General features: G+C 40.1%; 2 protein-coding genes and 1 pseudogene across 2 annotated transcripts; 2 read left to right on the forward strand and 1 right to left on the reverse strand.

Moving 5' to 3' along the window:
- Positions 1–7,308: 7,308 nt before the first annotated feature.
- LOC112097987 lies at positions 7,309–8,181 on the forward strand. The gene has a single exon (XM_024183586.1). The coding sequence runs from the start codon at positions 7,309–7,311 to the stop codon at positions 8,179–8,181; it is 873 nt and encodes a 290-aa protein (XP_024039354.1).
- Positions 8,182–12,590: 4,409 nt separating this feature from the next.
- LOC112097988 lies at positions 12,591–14,602 on the reverse strand. The gene is made up of 5 exons (XM_024183587.1): positions 14,460–14,602; positions 14,122–14,205; positions 13,767–14,007; positions 13,601–13,672; positions 12,591–13,418 (listed from the first exon to the last, which is right to left on the reverse strand). The coding sequence occupies exons 1-5, from the start codon at positions 14,600–14,602 to the stop codon at positions 12,591–12,593; spliced, it is 1,368 nt and encodes a 455-aa protein (XP_024039355.1).
- Positions 14,603–17,636: 3,034 nt separating this feature from the next.
- LOC18041078 lies at positions 17,637–20,790 on the forward strand (annotated as a pseudogene).
- Positions 20,791–24,162: the final 3,372 nt, after the last annotated feature.

Genomic DNA, 24,162 nt, shown 5'->3' on the forward strand with positions numbered 1-24,162 from the left:
CACAACATTTTTGTAGTCATTCAAAATTACCAAAAAAAAAAAAATCCATAAGATTCAGCCTCAATCCTGAAATGAAAGATAAAATTCCAATTCCAAAATATTGGTAATTTCGTTATCTATCAGACTAAACTGAACAGCTTACATTTGAAGTAGTTGGCATATCGATATTTATCAGTAAGGTAAGGACTCTATAGTCTTTAATAAAAACGAAAGGCAAAAGAACGTTATCACTTAAACAGAGAGATAGCAATCCATACTTATAAGCATTTTCTCAAATTATGCATAGTTTCTTTGGCTAGGACTTGATTTTCATTGATATTTCCCAAAATTGAAATTATGAAAACAAAATAAAGCAAATTGGCTATATGAAGCCCCCAAGGGCGCGACCAAGTGGTTTTCAAGCAATTTCATTTTGCTAGCCACCCGAATTCGAATCTTATGGGAGGTAAGGGGTTACAAAATGAATTTGAGCTTTGCCCACCCCCTTACATTTTTTTTAAAAGGAAAAAAAACCAAAAAAAGGGCTATATGAATCATCCGATCTCAATTGTTATTGAATCTCTACTCCATGCTTGTCAAAGAAAAAGTAAGCCATATTTAGTGTTACAAATGGGCAAAAATTTTTTCATGATAATCGTTGAATCTTAAATATAACCAGATAAAGAGAAATTATTAAAACTTTCGAAGATAAATGATCATCGACGAATTTGTTTATTACTCCCCTTACACCAAGATCCTAACTCTGATGCAAAATTAGAATAAGTTAGTTTCTTTTTTTTTTCTCTGTTCACTAAAAGGACACAGAAAGATTATATAATTAAAAAGTTAGAACCATTACACAGCGGATAATGTGCTTACAAACGATAGGCATGAACAAATTGAAATGAATGATTTATAACGAAACTATCTTATTAAATCTTCACAAAATAAAACAAGCCTTGAATTCTCAGGAACGAAAAATATACGTACTTGAAAAGAAAACTCATGGTCACAATCATTATACTTTATTGATAAGGTCTCTGCATGAGGTGAAATCCAGAGCAAACTATCCACAAGTTTTGCAAATGAAAATGTGTTATATTCAGAGTCTACGGCCAAACACACATGGTTTTCATAAGTTAAGGGTGGGGATAAGATTTCCCGCAATTCTCTTGGTATAATCGCAGCCTTCAGGAAATTTTTTAAGGGGGCAAAAAGAAAAAGAGAGGTTAGAACTTCGTAATGTTTCATAATAAATTATTGCAATAAGATAGAAGAGTTTGGAAGGAACAAACATACCGCCTAACATTCCAAGTTTAAAACGTTGGAACCATGATTTAACTTTGCAAGAAGTTCAATGAATTTCACGAGCCATTGATTGTCAACATTAACAGAGTCCAAACACAGACTAGTTTCTGACAAAGCCAAAGCATTTGAAGAGAAGGATACCATGTCACCTTCATAATCGAATACACTTAAATTTGGAGTGTCAAGCTTGAACTCATCCAATGTATTACAAGACCTGACCAATAATTCTTAAGATAGGGACTTGCAATCTTTATACTCCTTATCTTCATACAACGAAATATTTCTACGTACTCCAGGAATGGAAGTTCAGAAAATTGGTTGCAAAGCCATTCATTTGTAATAGAAATCTTAAATAATTTAAATTCTTTTAGATTCTTGCAAAGGGCTACATTGATGCCACACGGTGCATGCAAACTGCTGATATCCACCAAACGAACATTGGGTCCACAGATAGACACCCGTGCAAGTCTATCCTCATTTCGTACCATGAATTTACTGAGTTTACCAAGATTGAGAAACTCCAGACTTTTTAATCCTCGACAGTCAATGATTTTCAGACACTCAATCAAAGGACACCCAGCAACGATATCTCTAATAGCTTCATCATTTGCAGCACATTTGAATAGGCCCAATTCTCTCAAAGAAGATAAAGTCACATTTCTTGTATGTGAATCCAGCTTACAATATGTTTGGGGGATGTACTTCGACAAGACCAGCCGTGATGAGCAGATACCTGGTAGCAGGGTTCCGCGAACAGGTATATCTTGCAGAAGTCTGGTAGAAGGGGAGCAAGAGCAGGAATATTCTGCTCGTCCACGAATACGCCATCCGTGAGGCCGGTCTCCTATTAGAAGTATAAAGCCATTGCTGCTAAAGGTTGAGGTGAAGAGACCCGGTCAACGACAGTTGGCGAGACGTGCACCCCAACCCGAGAATCAAGGCACGAAGACCATGCAACCACCCACGATTACGGAAATGGAGCATCCACTTCCGAGATGTGGGGAGGTAATGGGCGTGGATTGAGGGAAGGTCTGAACTCAAGAGAAGCCTATAAAAAGGTAGCCAACGAAGGTAAAAGGATTAGAATTTTTGACATTGGAATTGAGATAAAGAGAGCTCTGAATAATTGATACTGAAATAAGCCATAAGACTAGGGATGGCAATTTCTGGGTCCAGGTCCGGGTTTGGCTGTTCCGGATCCAGACCCGGACACAAAATTCTCATAACCGGACCCGCATTAAGCTAGATTTTTTTTAATCCGGGTTCGGTCCGGGTTCAACCCGTAAAAATCTGGGTTTCCGGATTCCGAGTTTTGAACCCGGATTGCTTTATTTTTTTTTTAAAAGAGACCATATTGCTTAATTTAACAAGGAACACTGGAATTTGGATGTTTTAATGTTATAATGTTTTCCTCAATAGCACATTACAATATTCTTCCTAGAATTGGTTCAACAAATTTTGCTGGATAAAAGGCAAAAAAAAAACAGAACATATAACACATCCAGATTCTAGAACCACCAGACTACTAGAACCAAATTGCTTAACTTTGGTTCAACAAAATTTGCTAGATAAAAGGCAAAAAAAAAACATATAACACATCCAGAACCACCAGACTGCCAGAACCAAATTGCTTAACTTTGGTTCAACAAAATTTGCTGGACAAAGGGCAAAAAAACAGAACATATAACACATCCAGAACCTAAAACAAATACAACACAATATAGAATCTAAAATTCAAAGTTTTAAAGTAATAAACATCCACAAATACAAATCCATAACATAATTTTACAATTTAAAGCTCAAATTTCCAGCAACTAGTGCTAAAGATTAAACTCTGAATCATCCACTTCATTTGACTGTTGCTCACTCATCCAACTTTCATCAATCAAATGCTCTGCAGAAAGTATTGCTTCCTCAGGAATTCCATCTACAAAAAATGTGTAAATCATAAACATAATATGAACAAGACAACCAATTAGTGATAAATTAATAATAAGAACAATACAACAAATAATTCAAAAAAATAAACTATAAATAATAAAATTGAAGCATAACAGAGTATAGATACTAAAAATCACAGAGTTTAGCTATTAAAGTCACAAAGTATAGATATTAAAATTACAAACAGAGCAAAACAACACATAAATTGCAAACACAATCTAATTAAATTGTGAAGACAATCACAATGAGTATCCTAACTGAATTTCGTTAATCTATATGAAGAGAACAGTTCTTATGCTGATGAAGAAAATTACAGGACATTATTAATCAAGAATTCATAAGATTAAGATTTTAATCAAGACATTATTAATCAAGAATTCATAAGACTATATGAAGAGACATTATTAATCAAGAAAATTACAGAACATTAACTTTGAATTCTTAACAAGAACATTATTAATCATGAATTCAAGAAAATCGTAGGACTGCAGGCTGCAGCAAATAAGACATTATACCTCTAAAGCTTTTGGTTTTGGACCATGTAGAGAGTTAAATATTTTGAACTTTTGTATATGTATTTGACTATTTGCTGAGATGCGCTTGGCATAGTTCAACAATTGGTATTCATTGTACCTTTTAATTTCAGGTGACTGAAGATGACATCTACGTGTAGCTTGCAATGGATCAAACAAAGAGATAGTATCAATAAGAATGGAGCTATAACCATGTTCAGATTATAAAAACAAGTGTAACCGGAGTTATGAGTTTGGTTCTTTAATCTTTTGCAAGTTATGTGTCGATTATTTATGGTAGTAGCTGCAACTCAACACAACTTTTATAACTGTGTGAAAAATAATTGAAATGACCTTTGGTGTGTAATATATATACAACATTAATCTCTTTCTATTTTCTCTCTTTAGTTTTTGGTTTAACTTTGCCATTCTATATGCAAACAATTTGTCTATCAGGCAAATTGTTTCTCAATTCTTTTGAATTGGATTTTGCCTATTTAGAGTTGCAACCGTGATGATTTTTTAGCAGGGAGTAGTCTGTATTACTAGGAGGGACATGTTATTTTTCATGCATCGCGTTCAGAGGCGATGTTAGCCACTTTAAGTACCGGCAGAAGGATTTGGCATGGCTTTTAAGTACTCCAGAAAATTGTAGGACTGCAGCAAATCAAAACAAATTTGGTTGTTTTTGTTTTTGTTTTTTTTTATTTTTCTATTCAGCTCAAAATAACCCAGCCGAAGCTCAACTAAGCAAAACAAAACAAAACATTCTTAGCCCTCAAATGTCCAACACTCCAACTCTTAATGCACAAAACCAACAATGCAAGCTCAAACCAAAAAAGTCTCCTTGTGCCAGAAAAACAAAGAACAAAAAGAGGCAAATAATTCAGAAAAACAAAAAGCTTATAATTAGTCAAGTGCTCTCATATACAAAGAAAACCATGTCTGAGGGAAAATCACATTGTGCCGAAGCAATACAAGCTCAAAGCATAACAACACGAAAATTACAAAGAGGGAAAATCAAAGTGTAATAGAGCATAAATTGTAAAGAGAAAAGCCGAGACTCACAAATGTTCACAGGGGCAGCTGAAGTATATGCTGAAGAACACAGAACACAGCCGCGACTGAGGTGGATTTCAACCCTTTTTGCTGGCCGCGACAGAGTGAAAGATGAGATGAGTGATGCTGATGAGTGATGAAACGAACAAAGCCTCACCGTGAAGGTGATGACAGGCCACGCCGCAAAGGATTTGATCTGATTTGAAGAAGAGATTACATGAGAGTTGAAGAGAGAGTGAGAGAGATTAAGTGAGGACTGAGGAACGAGTCACGGCTCACGGGTGGGAGAGATTGAGAGAGGAACGGATCACAGATGAGACTTGAGAGATTGAGAGGAGAAATTACAGATTTACAGTAGAGTTCAGTACAGTTGAAGAAGAAATTTCGAGAGAGGAAGAACGACGAACGAGAGAGATCTAGGGTTCAATTTTGTTTTTTTTTAATTTTTCTATTTATATTTACGAATTTAATGATAAAAATTAATATTAAAATAAATAATATCCGGGTCCGGGTTCCAAATTTGCGGGTTCACCTGAAACCGGACCCGAAAATATGCGGGTTGTCAAAAACTGATCCGGATTCCGGATAAAAATTATTCCGGTGCGGGTTGAACCCGGACCGAATTTTTCGGGTCCGATCCGGGTCTGGGTTTGGTTGCCATCCCTACATTAGATTAGGGCTAACTTTCCCAGGAACATGAAACCTACATTTCTGACTTGAGCGTCGAAGGGTTTACGCCGGGAAAACACCCGGCGCGCTCTCATTTATTTCTGTATAGGCAGGAGTCTGTAGAGAAGAAGTCTTATGAGCAGAGATCCTGGTCGTGGTCGAGTTAGTTGAGGAGAGATCCTGGTCGTGGTTGAGCAGAGAACCAGAATCTTGCATCAACATTTTGGTGCCGTCTGTGGGGACCTGATAAAAAAGCTTCTGTTGACCGAAAGAAGAGGAGTAAAGCAAGTGAAGAAATAATGGATGTAAGAGGAAGTAGTGCACAAGGAGGTAATATGAGGCTTAACGAATCCGTGACGTTGAGGGAGATAGCCAATGAAGCACGGGAAAAAGCCATGTATGACCGGATGGAAAAGTAGATGGAGACCCTGACAACCATCCTACATGAGCTGAGGAGTGAACGAAGGGGAATCCATGAGGAAGGGGTGAGAAGTGGCGGAATGGCACCAGGGCACGATGATATGTTGAGAAATCAGACCGCCAGAAGATTTGGTGGTGAGGGAGGTAACTCATCTCTACGGGGAGAAGTCCATAGAGGAGAACAAAGTCATAGATGAGAAGATTATTCCCCAGGAAGGCAGATCTTTGATAATGATGATGGGGTGGCAAATGCAGAGGAAGGAGAGCTCAGGCAACACCTACATGATGTAAAGTAAGAGCGGGATCAAGTTACAGCACGTGACCCTGGTTGTGCAGAACAGCTGGAGGAAGAAGTGCGCAGATTAGCACAGATAATTGATGACATGCAAGGAAGGAGCAGAGCACCTGGTTGGAGGATAATGCTGGACGGAGAATCTCCGCTCTCGGCAGAGATCATGAGGGCAGTCATTCCGAGGGACTTTAGCCTCCCAGACCTCAGATATGCGGGGCGAACCTATCCGTTGGTACATATAGAGCGCTTTAATGACATAACTGGGGTGCAAGAATTATCCTAAGCTCAAAGATGCAGGGTGTTCCCATTGTCACCAGAGGGGCGAGCACGCGAGTGGTATCAGAAATTTCCTCGAGGGAGCATCAAATCCTTCGAGCAGATGTGCTAAGAATTTACAGAGCAGTTTCGTGGGGCAATGGCACTGGAAGATGACATGATGGAGTTGAAAAGCATGAAGCAGGGGGAGGAAGAAACCCTTCGGGAATTCATCAAGAGGTTCCATCGTGCTGTCCTCGACTTGGGAGCCTTCAACCATCCTCAGGCATAAAGAGGATTGAAAGAAGGAGTGAAGATAGGAAGGTTGTGGTACAATTTGAGGAGCCCAGTTATTCAGACGTATGTAGTCGCTTACGAGCAGGCTAAGAGGGACATAAAGATTGGGGAGGAAAATGCGACACGGATTAAGACTGACCAACTAGAAGAGTTGAGAAGGAAAGAGAAGAGAGCCTTATCAGGAAATAGGCCGATCAAGAGGAGAGACCACCATGCCTCAAGGAGTGGTACAGGAGGTCGGGTCACCGTTTACCAGCCTCATCAGAGGCCACCACAGTATTAGCGCAGCAGGGCGCAACCTCCTCGTTCACCAGCTAGGGAGCCTTGGAGAAGGCATGACTCGGCATATGGTCATCCCCATCCACACCCCCATGGTAGTAGAGGGAGCAGACCAGAAGCGCTGCCACCTCCTCCAGTTCAGAACGGCACAAACAGGGAAAGGGCAGTGCACATGATCGACTAGAACCAGGACTATGGGCGGTATACTTCCTTGAAGATGCCCCTGGACGAGATGTACGAGGCCATAAAGGACCGGGGTTACTGTACCTCTATGTCCCAATAACAAAGCTACCCAGCATGAGGGATAGGGGACGCTATTGCAAGTTTCATGGCACCCATTGCCATACCACAACAAAATACAGAGATCTCAAGACCCAGGTTGAAGATTTTGTGAGAAATCGATACCTGGACAAGTTTATAGATGAGACTTTCCCGATGGTGGCCTCGACATGTGAAGGGGAGCAGAGTGATAGGAACTTGAGCCACGAGCAGCCTATAGTAAGAGTGATTGCTGGGGGCCCAACGTTGGCCGAAGATTCCAACAGATCGAGGAAGAACTATGCTAGATATGCCATGACTAGCAAAGAGGTATTCTTCAACACCCCAGCAGCCAAACGAGCAAGAGTCAGACAAGTTCCAATCATGTGGACAGATGAGGATAAAAAAAGGATTCTATACCCACACGAGGATGCCTTAATCATTAAGGCCACTGCTGTTAGCAAGAAGTTTGACCGGATTCTGGTTGACACAGGAAGCTCGGTTGATGTTTTGTTCAAGTCAACTCTAGAGGAGATGGAAATAGCAGACTTGAGGTTAGAGTATACCAATACCTCCTTGAAGGGATTTGAGGGAGAAAAGCTGGTTCCTCTAGGCGTGGTCGAACTGCCCATCACAATTGGCAGCTCAACGACAGAAAAGACCATAATACTGGATTTTGTGGTGGTTGATGAAGAGGATCCTTATCAGATGATTCTAGACCGCCCCTTTATGAGGATGAGCAAAGCGGTACTTTCCAACTATTATCTAGCTCTCAAGTATCGGGTGAATGGGATTGTTGGAGTGGTACGAGGAGACCAAAGAATTCCCCGAAGCTGTTACTCCACAGCAGCAAGGGAAGCAATGCAGATTACATCCCTTGATACTCGAGTAAAGGCCAAGAATGGCAGATAGGAGCCTGTAGAGGAACTGGAGACAGTAAACTTGCAGCGAGATGTTCCAGGAAAAACAGTCCGAATCGGGTCGAGACTTAAAGATGAGCAGAAACAGGAGCTGGTGCATTGCTTACAAGCTCATGCAGATGTGTTTGCTTGGACATATGAAGACATGCCGGGAATTGACCCTGAGGTCGCATGCCATAGGTTGGCAATAAAAAAAGGGTGCTCGGGCAGTAAGGCAGAAAAGAAGGTGCTTCAACCAGGAGAGGTATGAGGCTATAAACGGCGAGGTGGAGAAGCTCTTGAAAGCAGGGTTCATTCGGGAAGTCAACTATCCTGAGTGGATATCGAATATGGTGTTAGTAAAAAAGGCTAATGACAAATGGAGGATGTGTGTAGATTTCACGGACCTCAATAAGGCGTGCCCGAAAGATAGCTTTCCATTACCCAAGATCGACCAGCTGGTAGACTCAACAGCCGGACATGGCCTGCTCAGCTTCATGGACGCATTTTCGGGATACAACCAAATCCCCATGTTCGAGTAAGATGAGGAGAGCATGAAATTTATTACTAACCAGGGTCTGTTCTGTTACAGGGTAATGCCGTTCGGTCTCAAAAATGCGGGGGCCACGTACCAGAGGCTGGTGAACAAAATCTTTAAACCACTGATTGGGAGAACAATAGAGGTGTATGTGGACGACATGATAACCAAGTCAAAAATCTCGAAGGAACATGTCGAGGAGACATTTGGACTTTTGAGGAAGTATAAGATGAAACTCAATCTAGAGAAGTGTGCTTTTGGGGTCGAGTCGGGCAAATTCCTCGGGTTCATGGTGAGTCATCGGGGGATCGAGGCGAATCCCGAGAAGATTCAGGCAATCATGCAGATGAGGTCTCCTCGTAACCTGGAGGAGACGCAGAGCCTTACGGGGAGGTTGGCGGCATTGAACCGATTCATATCCAAGGCAACAGATAAGTGCCAGCCATTTTTTCAAGTGATAAGGAGAGGAAAGAAAATAGAATGGACCCCTGAATGCGAAGAAGCTTTCTTGAATTTGAAGCAGTATTTGCAGCAAGCTCCTTTGTTGTCCACGCCGCGAGATGGGAACGTGCTATTCATATATTTGGCAGTATCGGATCATGCCACAAGTTCTGTTCTGGTGAGAGAAGAAGAAGGGGTTCAATACCCAATATATTACACGAGCAAGGCCCTGCTAGATGCTGAGACCAGATATCCGTCGCTAGAAAAATGGGCACTGGCTCTTGTAGTTGCTGCTCAGAAGCTGAGGCCATACTTTCAAGCATTCCCCGTTTTGGTAACCACAAACCAACCGTTACAGCAAACTCTGCACAAGCTGGATGCCTTTGGTCGGCTAGTAAAATGGGCCATAGAGTTGAGTGAGTTCAATATAAGTTACAAGCCCCGAGCAGCAATAAAGGCCCAGGCAATGGCCGATTTCGTACAGAATTCGCGGAGCCCGAAGTATGTTTTGGCCAGCTGTATACTGCTACAGCCAACAACGAAGCTCGAGTATGGCAGGTATCTGTGGATGGATCATCAGGGGAGTAAGGGTCTGGAGCAGGGATTGTCTTGGAAGGCCCAGAAGGGGAGGAGATCTCTTATGCTGTAAAGTTGGAATTCACAGCCACAAATAACCAGGCAGAATATGAAGCCCTAATAGCAGGTTTGAAATTGGCTAAGGCAGTGAAAGCGGATAGGATGAAGATTCGAACTGATTCTCAACTAATTGCAAATCATGTCAGTGAAAGATTTCAGCCGAGGGATGGAAGAATGGAATAGTACTTGAAGAAAGTCAAGCAAATGATTGGGAAGTTTAAAGCGGTTGAGGTGATACAAATCCCAATGGAGAAGAATAGTTGAGCAGACATTCTGGCCAGGATGGCAGCGGTAGCAGATCCGAAAATGCCTAAGTCAGTCCCTTTGGAGGTGAAGTCCAGCCCTAGCATCGAGCAGAATCTGGAGGTGCTGTAGATAGAACAGAAAGGCTCGTGGATGGTCCCGATAATCTCGTACATCCGGAATGGAGTATTGCCACCAGATAAGTTACAAGCTCGGAAGACCAGAGCCCAAGCGTCGAGGTACACAATGATTAATGGGGTATTATATCGGAGGGGATATACCATACCGTTCCTTCGGTGTTTAGACAAGGACGATGCAGATTACGTGCTAAGAGAAGTACATGAAGGAGTTTACGGGAACTATTCTGGTGCAAGATCCCTTGCCCACAAAGTTTTAAGACAGGGATATTTCTGGCCGACAATACACCAGGATGCGCAGGAGAAGACCAGGAGCTGCGTAAGTTGCCAGAGTTTTACAAATTTCTCTACCCAACCACCAGAGAATCTTACTTTTGTGGCCTCCTCATGGTCGTTTGCTCAATGGGGAATTGATTTGATTGGGCCATTGCCAAAGGGACGAGAAGCAGCAACACATGCAATAGTAGAAATAGACTATTTCACGAAGTGGATAGAGGTAGAAGCCCTCAGCAGGATCACAGAGAAAAAGACAACTGACTTCGTATGGAGAAACCTGGTCTGTCGGTACGGGATCTCTTATGCTTTGGTAACAGATAATGGTAGGCAGTTTGATAACCAGAACTTCAGGGACTTTTGCCAAAACCTCGGGATAGAATTGAAGTATTGCTCGCCTGCTCATCCTCAGTCTAACGGATAAGTAGAAGCAGCTAACAAGACAATCAAGAGGCTTTTGAAAACCAGGCTTGGAGCAAAAAATGGTGCATGGGTTGATGAGCTATCAGGTGTATTATGGGCATACAGGACAACCCACAAAACAGCAACTGGGGAAACTCCATTCGCCTTGGCCTTCGGACAAGAAGCGGTTGTACCAGCCGAGATAGGGGCGACTACGCACCGGACAGATCATTTTGATGAGCATGAGAACAATGAGCAGATGTGCCTGAATCTGGATTTGCTAACTGAGAAGAGGGAGCAAGCATCGAAGCGATTAGCCATCTACCAACAGAGGGTTGCTCGGTATTACAACCAGAAGGTGAATGTACGGCAATTCAAGGTCGGAGATTGGGTGTTAAGGAGAGTGAATCAGAACACGAAAGTCTCGACTCAAGGAGTGCTTGGACCGAATTGGGAGGGGACATATAGGATCAAGCAGATAGTTGGACCCGGACCTTACAAGCTTGTTCGCACGGATGACCACGAAGTGAAACGCCTATGGAACGCAGCGCACCTCAGGAAATATTTTCAGTAAGACTTGATCATGTTTTAAAATTATTTCAATTTGTTCTCGTGGTTATGCATTCTTATGTAAGTTGAATTCAGCAATTAATGAAACGTCGAGGAATTTCATTCACTTGTAACGCTGCAAAAACTTCTAAGGCATGCAAAGGTTAAGTCTCAAAGCCTGTTTTATAGTGAGACCAGAAGCCAAGCGTGCCAGGATCTGCTCGACCAAGCGAAGTCGAACAGAATCCCAAGCATCGAAAAATTTCTAAGGCATGCAAAGGTTAAGTCTCAAAGCCTGTTTTATGGCGAGACCAGAAGCCAAGCGTGCCAGGATCTGCTTGACCAAGCGAAGGCGAGCAGAATCCCAAGCATCGAAAATTTTCCAAGGCATGCAAAGGCTCACTAAGTCTCAAAGCCTGTTTTATGGCGAGACCAGAAGCCAAGCGTGCCAGGATTTGCTTGACCAAGCGAAGGCGAGCAGAATCCCAAGCATCGAAAATTTCCAAGGCATGCAAAGACTCACCAAGTCTCAAAGCCTGTTTTATGGCGAGACCAGAAGCCAAGCGTGCCAAGATCTGCTCAACCAAGCGAAGGCGAGCAGAATCCCAAGCATCGAAAATTTCCAAGGCATGCAAAGGCTCACCAAGTCTCAAAACCTATTTTATGGCGAGACCAGAAGCCAAGCGTGCCAGGATCTGCTCGACCAAGCGAAGGCGAGCAGAATCCCAAGCATCGAAAATTTCTAAGGCATACAAAGGTTAAGTCTCGAAGCCTGTTTTATGGCAAGACCAAAAGCCAAGTGTGCCAGGATCTGCTCGACTAAACGTAGGCGAACAAACTCCCAAACGCGATAAAAATTTCTAAGGCACGCAAAGGCTAAGTCTCAAAGCCTGTTTTATGGCGAGATCAGAAGCCAAGCGTGCTAGGATCAGCTCGATCAAGCGAAGGCGAGCAGAATCCTAAGCATTGAAAAGTTTCTGAGGCATGCAAAGGCTAAGTCTCGAAGCCTGTCCTATGGCGAGACTAGAAGCCAAGCATACCAGAATCCTCTCGAATAAATAAATAAATAAATCATAACTACAATACGAGAAGGCAAGTAAGAACATTCTTATTAAGCTGCTAATTTTAACATACAATGTTCAAAAAGCAACTACAACACAAGACACGCTTAAGAGAACGGCGGGTCAGTAAGCTGGGTTCCCTCTACTGGCTGCTCCACCTCAGGAGCAGGGGGGGTTCACCAGTTGCCCCAGGGGGGGTACTCGCCTCAGCAACATCAGCAGGGAATGGATGAGGAGGAGAGGCCCCCTCCTCGGTGGCGTTTGGCTCCACCTCCTCGATATCTTCTTTGGCGACCTCCTCATCCATATACTGAGCAACACTAGCAGCAAGCTCATCCATCTTCAGATCAGGATGCTGCTTCCCAAGGACGGCCATGATACAACGATAAGAGTACCGAAGCCCCTGGTCATATTGGTTGTCAGTTTCCTTCTCCAAGTTCTCGACCTGAACCTGGTGGGAATCCCAGAGAGATTCTAGCTGAGCCTTGTACATAGCCTTCTGCCTTTGCAGATCCTTCTTGACTTTAGTAAGCTCTTCCTCAAGGGTAATGGCCTTAGCTTGAGCGAGAGATTCTCGCTCTATCAACTTTAAATTCTCGAGATTCAGATCTCCTGCTCTCTTCTCGGCAGCATCAGCTTTGGTCTTGCCCGATTGAATGTCCTCCTTCATCTTCCGGTCATAGCGGCCGACTTTCGCCTTATAGTAGATGGCCATCCAGCCGAGGTGAAAAGCGTTATACTGCATAGCTCCCACCAGCTCGCCCAGGGTGCTGCCGTCAAAGTCCTCAAAGTCCTTCTTGCTCACAAGTTTGGAAAACTCATTGATATATGGGACCAAATGCTTTGGTCGAGTGTCGGGCACGCGAGGTTTCGACCCAACTGGAGGAAAAGAGGAAGCGGGGTCAGTGGCTGCTCCGCTAGTTTCTCCGGCTTTGGTGGGAGGAGGTGGTAGAGTCCTCAAGGGGGGAACCTGCTACACAATGTTCACCCGCTTCGCAGTGGGAGGGTTTTTATTTTGATCCCACTTTGCAGCATGAGGTCAAGGACGTTTCCGATTCAGAGCCCCGATCACGGCATCCTCCATCTTATGGTCGGTGGACACCAAACGAGATTCGACCAAGTTATAAGTAGTTAACAACTCTCGGTTCAAACATGAATTGGCCAGCATAGCCTCGACCCGCTTGAGCGGCTCAGGTTTAAGCTAATAGTGCACACCCCAAGAACCTGCAATGCGAACAGATAGTGGGTTAGAGACAAATTAGCAAAGTGAGAACCACTATGGAGACAAGACGTTTAAAGCGAGCAGGCAACCTGAGACCACGAAACAGGGTGGGACGCGATAATCCTTCCCGTCAATCTGTGCAACTTGACCCCAGGGACCCTCAGCAAAAAAGAATTTTTTCTTCCAATTCCCACCACCACCACCAGTTGGAAGATCAGTTATGGGTTTCCTGGTCTTAGTACTTGATTGGAAGTAATACCAGCCGGCGTCTTTGGGCCTGCTCTTTAGCTGGTACAGGTACTTTACCTCATCAACTGTGGGCTCGCTTTGGTAACATCTATCCCACAATATGAACAGACAAGAGAGTACTCTCCACCCGTTGGGGTTCAGCTGACCAGGAGCTAAATTTAACCAATTAAGTATTCGGGCAAAATAGGGTTGCAGGGGACACCTCAGCCCAAGCTTAAAACTCTCCAGAAATAGAGTAACATATCCCCTAGGAGGCCGGATAGGGGTATCCTTCTTTCCTGGGATCCTAAGAGGTATATCATCAGGAATTTCATACCTAACCCGGAGATCAGTGAGCTCGTCTACTGTGGTCGTGCACGTGATGAAATCAATAGTGTAATGCTGTGATAGAACTCTACTGTGCTCCTCTTATCTGGTCACGATGTTCCTAGTGAGGACATTTCACCAGAATCATCTCCCTGATCCTCACTCAGGGTGTCTTCCGAACCAGAAGATCCCTCGTCGCCGCTATTGCCTCTTGAGAAGGTTATTTAGGGGGACATTCTCCTAGCACTAGTCCCAACACTATATCTAATGGGTTCTAAGGGAATCCCGAGATCAAAGGCAGGATCAGCGAGCAGACTAGGCAAGAAGTCTAACTCGTCGTCATCAATCTCAACGACCTTCTCTTTACCTTTTGACATTTCCTAAACTATAACCAGAACAATATCACCAAACGCTACCCAAGCAAACAGAAAGAAAAGAAATTGTCTACAACTATCCGAGACCGAGAAGATAGAAATAATACCTGAAGTTATGTCTGTAGTCGGAGAGAGACAAGGATGAAAGCTTTTATACCGAAACTCATTCGCCGGAGAGACAGAAATGGAGTAAAATGACGAGTTTCTCTTTTGGGGGTTTTGGGTTTTCCTAATGAGGAACAAACTCTTGGGCTGCCAGCATTTAACGGCACAAATCCCAAGAGTTTCGTAACCATCGGTTTGAAATTCAAATAGAGGGGTAGATTTCTGCCACATCACCTCATCCGCAATTAAATGCGACACGACTCTTGGCAACCTCTTCCTATCCCGCGCGAGCCAGAACCGTTGAGTTTCTACTGTCGGCTCACTACGTTACCCAACACCAGAAACTGGGAGACCAGTGTTTGGGGGATGTACTTCGACAAGACCAGCCGTGATAAGCAGATACCTGGTAGCAGGGTTCCGCGAACAGGTATATATTGCAAAAGTCTGGTAGCAGGGGAACAGGAGCAGAAATATTCTGCTCGTCCACGAATACGCCATCCGCGAGGTTGGTCTCCTATTAGAAGTATAAAGCCATTCCTGCTAAAGGTTGAGGCGAGGAGACCCGGCCAACGATAGTTGGCGAGACGTGCACCCCAACCAGAGAATCAAGGCACGAAGACCATGCAACCACCCACGATTACGGAAACGGAGCATCCACTTCTGAGAGGTGGGAAGGTAATGGGCGTGGATTGAGGGAAGGTCTGAACTCAAGAGAAGTCTATAAAAAGGTAGCCAACGAAGGTAAAATGGTTAGAATTTTTGACATTGAAATTGAGATAAAGAGAGCTCTGAATAATTGTTACTGAAAATAAGCCATAAGACTAGTGGCTAACTTTCCCAGGAACACGAAACCTACATTTCTGACTTGAGCGTCGGAGGGTTTACGCTGGGAAAATACCCGGCACGCTCTGATTTGTTTCTGTGTACGCATGAGTCTGTAGAGAAGAAGTCTTACGAGCAGAGATCCTGGTCGTGGTCGAGTTAGTTGAGGAGAGATCCTGGTCGTGGTTGAGCAGAGAACCAAAATCTTGCATCAACACAATATTTTAACTCCAACACAACTATTGATTTGGCATAGTAAACTATTTGAGGCAGACAGTATTTGGCATAGTAAAAGCTAACGAATTGGGTGTTTACAGCCAATTCCTCATCATTATGATTTATGGGGCAGAGTAAAATATGTCAATTTTAAATTTTAATGGTTGTGGAATTAAAAACTCCTATTATGAAAACCAAAATTGTTGATTGCTTCACATTAATCAATCATGTGGTTATATCCACATCTACCTTCAACAATTAAATCATGACTGTGTGCTCCAATCGATAAATAAAACTTATGCAAATATCCAAATCAATAATATTTTTCTGTAAACGTAATTAAAAATGATAAATATAGTGAGCATGTGTTCGATAGTGTTATTTTTAAAAATAATTTTTACTAAATATTTAAGTCATAATCAAAATTAAAAAGTAATATTTTAAAAAATATTATAAATTTTATTTATTTAATCTCCCTTAACTAAACAAATAGTTTATTTAAAAAATTAAACAAATTATAAAATTATATATACGCAAACATACTATAAATAAGTTAGTATTAATATTAAAAAAAGTTTTGCATTATCGTGATTCATAGACTATAATTGCGATAAATATCACAACACATAATTTAAACAATCAAATTATTACAAATACTTTTTTAACATAATAAGTTAGCTCTTAAAAGATGAAATTCTTAACGACTACTACACTCGCACATAATAATAATATTACTTTATGGCTAAATTTTCCTCCAACCCATTTAATACTACAGATATAAAATTATTGTTAGGTAAATTTTTTTTTTTTTGCAATTCTTATTTTTTCATTTTCAGTAAACAAGCACACATGTTTAAGATTAACAAAACAAAATTTTCCCTTATCTCTCATTTCTTTCCTATTTCTCTCTCTCTCTCTCTCTCTTCAGTTTCTTCATCATTATTGACATAATAATAATGTTACTAATGATTCAATTCAGCTTGAGGAACCAAATCGAACAATAATGGCGTTGGATTTGAACTTGAATAAAGATAAATCGTTGCTGGATTAATTCTCGAGGGTGGTCTCAACATGGATGATTAAAAGGTTTTGAATTTTTATTGAGATTTTTGTCGCGGGGTTTCAGATAATAAAGCAACTTTGAGAGTTGTTCATTTACATTATACGAAAAGCCCCGGGGACCCGGGGGGGTGTGAAGGATGAATCGTGTTTTCTTAAACCATGACTAATTCGTGGACTCGAATTTTATATTTTATGAATCATGTTTTTTTTTTTTTTTAAATTGCTACCGAAACACTTATTCACTTAAATTTTGAAAACAAAAATGAAAATACAATACCGAACAGATTGATTGGCTTCCTGAAATTAACTTTTTATTGAAATTTCAAGAATGGTTGGCTGCCTTTTATGTTCCAAAGCTAATCCTGTCTAATTCCTTTTCTTATTATATAGTCAATTGGCCGTCCAATCATATTCATGGCCGTGTAATTAGCATGAAGCTTCCAAAGTCTAGCTGTGCTCCTCTGCATATATATATTATTGTAAGTAGTTAAAATATCATCTCAAATACAGCCTGCTATCTGTTCACTGCTTTAACTTTTCCCTCCAAAAGCAAAAAAAAAAAGGAATCTGTGGACCGAGTGGTTAACTATTCTAGCATTGGAGCTCTTCTTTTTATTTAGAAAATCTTTTCTTAACAGTTAAAAGATAGCCAATTTGAATGTGTACGCAATAATGATAGAGTTTTTTTTAAGGATAAGAAATCTATACATGACGTATAGTTTGTGACGTGTGAGTATACGAACTAATTAAATTTGCTTATAAAAGCCTTCGCATGAACCAGAGACGATCACCCACACATCACATTTCATTGCACTTGTTTATCTGAAGAAATATGCCTAATATTTCCATTTCCATTAGCACCATTTTGGTATGGTGCTTCAGCTTGTTGCTTATTAATTCTCCTAGCTTTTCGGCTGGCGGAACCAACGAGACAGATCGACTCGCATTGCTTGCCATAAAGTCACAGCTTCACGATCCATCAGGAGTCACAAGTTCATGGAACAATGCTATAAACTTGTGCCAATGGATGGGAGTGACCTGTGGCCATCGGCATCAAAGGGTAACCGAGTTAGATTTGAGTAACCAAAGGATAGGAGGCGTCTTGTCTCCGTATGTTGGAAATCTCAGCTTCCTCAGGTACATAAACCTTGCCGACAACGGCTTCCATGGTGAAATTCCCCAAGAAATTGGTAATCTTTTAAGGCTTAAGAAACTAGCACTGCCTAACAATTCATTTTCGGGGACAATACCTGCCAATTTGTCCCGTTGCTCTAACCTCATCCACTTTCTTGTCTACAACAACAAACTGAGGGACAAATCCCCGAAGAGATAGGCAACTTGTTGAAGCTTCAAACATTGGCCCTCGCCAGCAATTAATTAACAGGACAACTCCCAGATTTCATTGGGAATCTTTCAGCACTTGGGATACTACTAATTAGATGGAATTCATTGGGCGGCCAAATTCCAACTACCCTTGGCCTACTCAGAAACTTAGTTTATCTCAACGTAGCTGAAAATCAATTCTCTGGTATGTTTCCTCGTTGGATTTGTAATATCTCTTCCCTGGAGTTGATTTATCTTACAGTAAACAGATTCAGTGGAAGTTTACCGTTTGACATTCTTGTCAATCTTCCAAACCTTAAAGAGCTCGGTGTTGGTGGAAACAATTTTGTCGGCTCTATTCCTGATTCATTGTCCAATGCTTCAAATCTTGAGCGCCTCGATCTTCCCGGCAATCAATTCAAAGGGAAAGTGTCAATTGATTTTAGCAGCCTTAAGAATCTATGGTGGTTAAATTTGGAGCAGAACAATCTGGGGATGGGGACAGCCAATGATCTTGATTTTGTGACCTCTCTAACTAATTGTAGTAGTTTGAAAAGTCTTAGTTTATATGATAATCAATTCGGAGGAGAGCTGCCTCATTCTATAGCAAATCTCTCATCAACAATGATTCAGTTCAGCATAGGAGGAAACCAAATATCTGGAACCATACCTCCTGGAATAAGAAATCTTGTCAATCTAGTTGCACTCACTATGGATTCGAACCAATTACATGGCACTATTCCTGATGTAATCGGTGAACTTAAAAACTTGCAAGTATTATTCCTGTTTAGAAACTTTTTACAAGGGAGCATTCCCCCCAGTCTTGGTAATCTTACTAAACTAGCCGATCTTGCATTGAGCTTCAATAACTTGCAAGGCAACATACCCTCATCCCTTGGTAATTGTCAGAATTTGATAAGCTTCCGCGCCTCCCATAACAAGCTCACCGGTGCCTTGCCCTATCAGCTTCTCAGCATAACAACACTTTCACTTTACCTAGATCTGTCCTATAATCTTCTAAACGGCTCTCTTCCTCTACAAGTGGGCAACCTGAAGAATCTCGTAATGTTGGACATATCTAGCAACCAATTTTCCGGTGTGATTCCTGTTACTTTAAGTACTTGTGTAAGCTTAGAATATCTTGATATTTCGAGCAATTCTTTTCATGGCGTCATTCCCTTTTCTTTGGGTTTCTTGAAAAGCATTAAAGAGTTAAATGTCTCAAGCAATAATCTGTCTGGCCAGATTCCAGAATTTCTTCAAAATCTATCTTTCTTAGAATTCTTAAATCTTTCTTACAATCATTTGGAGGGTGAGGTTCCAACTAAAGGAGTTTTTCGTAATAAAACCAAAATTTCACTCCAAGGGAATGTGAAGCTTTGTGGGGGTATAGATGAATTGCATTTACCATCCTGTCCATCTAGAGGATCAAGAAAACGAAAAATCACTCTCCTCAAAGTGTTGATTCCAGTGGCAGTGTCATGCCTGGTCTTATCCTCATGCCTTACTATTGTTTATGCTCGAAGAAGGAGATCTGCGCATAAATCTGTTGATACATCGCCAATGGAAAAACAATTTCCTATGATTTCTTATGCAGAGCTAAGTAAGGCAACAAGTGAATTTGCATCGTCAAACATGATTGGTCAAGGAAGCTTTGGATCTGTGTACAAGGGGATTTTGGCTGAAGATGAAATGATAGTTGCAGTGAAGGTGATAAATCTTAAGCAGAAAGGAGCTTTTAGGAGTTTTGTGGCTGAATGTGAAGCATTAAGAAATATTCGCCACCGAAATCTTATCAAAATCATCACTATTTGCTCTAGTATAGATTCTAAGGGGGCTGATTTCAAGGCTCTTGTTTTTGAATATATGGAAATGGAAGTTTAGAGGATTGGTTGCACCAGAGCAATGATCATCTTGAAGTTTGCAAATTAACTCTCATTCAAAGAGTGAACATAGCCATTGATGTGGCTTCTGCAATTGAATATCTTCACCACCACTGTCAACCGCCTATAGTTCACGGAGATCTAAAACCAAGCAATGTTCTGCTAGATCATGACATGGTTGCCCATGTGGGTGACTTCGGACTAGCAAAATTTCTCTCTAGTCACCAACTTGATACCGCTAGTAAAATTGCATCAAGCTCAATTGGGATAAAAGGAACGGTTGGCTATGTTGCTCCAGGTAAGTTTTTCATGTTATACACACACATCCCATCATTTTCTTATACGAATTTCCATCCTTTTTTAATCATCTGAACAAACGTAAAAGCTAAAAAGAAAAACGCGAACTCCAATTCTCTGAGAAACTAATACATTGGAGTTCGTATTTTTTCATTTGTGTCTCTTTTAGCCCAGTTCAGATTTTTTAATTTGCAGACATCTTGATATATTTATATATTAAAAAGTTTTATGCATTTATTAGATCTTAGCATTTGTTTGGCAACTAACACAATGAATCAACATGTTTAAGAGTATGGCATGGGCAGCGAAGTATGCATGACAGGAGATGTATATAGCTTTGGAATTTTGTTGCTGGAGATGTTTACCGGAAGGCGACCAACTGATTCAGCATTTACTGAAGGACTTACTCTCCATGAATTTGCCACGATGGCTTTACCAGAAAAAGTGATAGAGATTGTTGATCCTTCACTTTTATGGAGGTAATGGCGAACAACTCTATGATTCAAGAAGATAGAAGAGCCAAAACGCAGCAGTGTTTGATTGCTATAATTAGAATTGGTGTTCTCTGCTCAATGGAATCTCCATTTGAGCGGATGGAGATGAGAGATGTTGTGGCTAAGTTATGCCATACAAGGGAGACTTTTCTTGGGAGGAGGGTTTGACGTAACGGCTAGCGATGTTAAGTGCCCAAAGAGGAAATATTGATATGACATTGCAAAACGCTAAGCGCAAAAATATTATCTAAACAATCAATTTTAGATTTCTAAACTTCCAATGTAATTCAATACAATCGGATTGATTGGATTATGCGCAACTATGGAACGAATGCAAATAATAAATTTGGCTCTATAATTAGTCAAAAAAGGAAGTGACTAGAATATCAATGGTTTAATTGAACAATAATGATATGCTTACTTAGTTTATACACTTAGTTGGGATAGTTATTGATGTGTCGTCAATCTTTCAATGTATTAACTAATTTATTATTAATTAAAATCTATCATCACTCAATGAATGACACATAAGATGCCATATCAGTAAACATCCTAACTAAGTAATCTAAAGTGAGTAAACATAGCACATGAATGGCAATTGAGAGGGCAGGGGAGGGCATCCCCATACCCATCCCTGATATTTTGTAATGTCTCAGTCCCCTCTCCGTTCCCATAAGAATTGCTTGACGAGATCCCCGTCCCCTCTCTAAATAATAGCAGGGGATCCCCAAGGGTCTCCAATCCCCGAATAACCGATATATTTTTAATTTTTAAACTTAATTTAATAATATTAACATAAAAATTTTAAACAAAATTAAGGTTTGACAATATATATTACATTAACATTAATCCATTACAAAAATCACACTACAAAAAACAAATCATCAAAATAATTATTTTCATCAATCTTTATAATCCTACAATAAAAACAAAAAGAAATTATTTTTATATCAATAATGAAATAAATGAAAAGGGTATAGATACTGAAATTAATATTTTTTATAAAAGCATTTACTCTTATACCTCCTGCTACTATTGTTCCTTGAGAGATAACATCAGGTTTCAAATTTAAAACAATATAAATAATATGAGCAATATAAATCATAATCTAAAATGGATTTGAACCAAGGCCATTGGAAGGTCTGATTGAATAATAATTCAGAATTATAACTAGTTAACTAAGCCCTAAAGTTTTATAATATATTTATACAAATATTTTGAAATTTACTATTTATACTAATATTTAATATTTTATAATTTAAATTTTATTATCTATTTATTAATAATGCTAAAAAATAAAAATTAAATTAAAAATTAAAATGAGAAAATGAGGAGGGGATGAAGATTCTAGCTCATTCTCGTCCATTCCCCTAATATAAAACTAGGTAAAAAATCATTCCTATCTCTTCCCCAAAAACGAAATTGGTAAAAAATCATCCTCTTCCTTCCCCAACAAAAAAAGAAAAAATTTGGGTATAAAATCATCCTCATTCCCACTCCGAATGGATAAAATCCCTAAGGATCCCTATCCCCATAGCGATTTCTACCATCCTTAACATCACTTTTAATTGAAAATGAATATTCTATTATTATTCATATATCGTTCCTTGCTAAATCGCCTCACAAGGAATTAATCCACCTAGCGTAAATGCTTTCTTCTTCTACATAAGCCAGTGGATGTTGCATATCCAATTCATACACAAAGTGCTTTAAAAGTTTAATTTTTTTAGACCCACATCCACACGGCACAAATCACAATTGGTCCATCGCTATAGTCAGACACGAGCAAAGATCCAACTGTAATACAAGATTAAATAAACTGAATTTCAAGCTCTAAGATTAATATTAGGTTGCAAAACATGTGGAGGATTAATAAAGGAAAGGATTGGAAACCATTTTATAACCAAATGTTTTGTTATTTGGCACCAAGAGGCATAAATCAACACTGTACACTAAAATGTAAGTTTAAGATTCAGAATAAAGAAGTGATGAAAAGGTACACATGAACTGGTTCATTGGAAGCTATTCACACATTGGGCTAATGACCATTACAATAGAATCCGATAAGGATACCACTACCAGAACTCAAATAAAATTTTGCCAAGTTGTTATTATCAGACTCATCACTGCCATCAGACCATAAACTTGCAAAGATCTCCAGAGATCATCAATCTTCTACAGTATGTCTCCGTCCTTAGAGTCTTTATGCACAAATAAATGCTGTTCTCATCACTATCATCTGACTCATCACACACACAAAGATCTCCAAAGATCGTCAATTTTCTCCAAGATCTCTCCACCTCAGAAGAAATAATTTTGTACATCAATATATGCTTTTCCTGGAAATTTTCTAGAGCACTTAATCTTAACTTCCTTTATGCAATACTGCCAACATGAGAGAGGAACAAATTGGCAGTAATATAGAGTTCTCTCTCCTTCAGATATAAGCAACTTCTTATAAGAGAATTGAAACAACAGTAAGCAAATCTATTATCAACCCTTTTTTTAAAAAAAAAAAAAACACATACTATCTAGGGATCCAACTTTCAAAAGGAAAAACAAAATGAAGTCCCAAGATAAAGTTGAATATAAACGGATTAGCAATACACTAAGACCGTCCTATTAATATTACTTGCATGCTTTTAAAAATATTATGCTTCAACAATGCTAAAAGTAAGTTTAGTTATCCTTATTGGATCCTTTAATGAAAGTCAATTGAAAATACAAGGCTAATTAACAAGTAGAAGTTTAAGTATTGATTTTACATAAGATCTCATCAGGGACTTGGATGACAAAAGAAATTGATATAGCATCTCCATCTTCACAGTACAGATCAAGTCTTTAATTCCCATAAATGAAAAATACAGCCTACCTGAAAAGAAAGCTTGTACTTCCAACAATACAGATCATACTTTATTGATAAGTTCTCCATATGTGGTGAAATCCAGAGCAAGCCATCCACAAGTTTTGCAAGGGAAACTCTTCGATATTCAGAGGCTAAAAAGCACACATACTTGTCATTAACTAATGGGGGACATAAGATTTCCGCAATTCTGTTGGTATAATCACATCCTTCAGGAATTTTTTTTTTTTTTTTTTAGTAAAGAAAAAAGGGGTTAGAGTTTCAAGATGTATGCTACTAAATTATTCAAACAAGATAAAAAATTTTAGGTAAAAAAATTTGGAACAAACATGCCTCAGGATCACATTCCAACTTCAAAACTTTGGAATAATGACTAAACGGTGCAAAAAGTTCAGTCAATTTCCCGTAGCATCGATTGTCAATATTATCAAAGCTGAAAAACAGTGTAATTTCCGACAAAGCCAAAGCATTTGAAGAGAAGGATACCAAATGACCATG

This window comes from Citrus clementina, unplaced genomic scaffold, assembly GCF_000493195.1.
Source record: "Citrus clementina cultivar Clemenules unplaced genomic scaffold, Citrus_clementina_v1.0 scaffold_5, whole genome shotgun sequence".
In the NCBI taxonomy this organism is placed as follows: domain Eukaryota; kingdom Viridiplantae; phylum Streptophyta; class Magnoliopsida; order Sapindales; family Rutaceae; genus Citrus; species Citrus x clementina.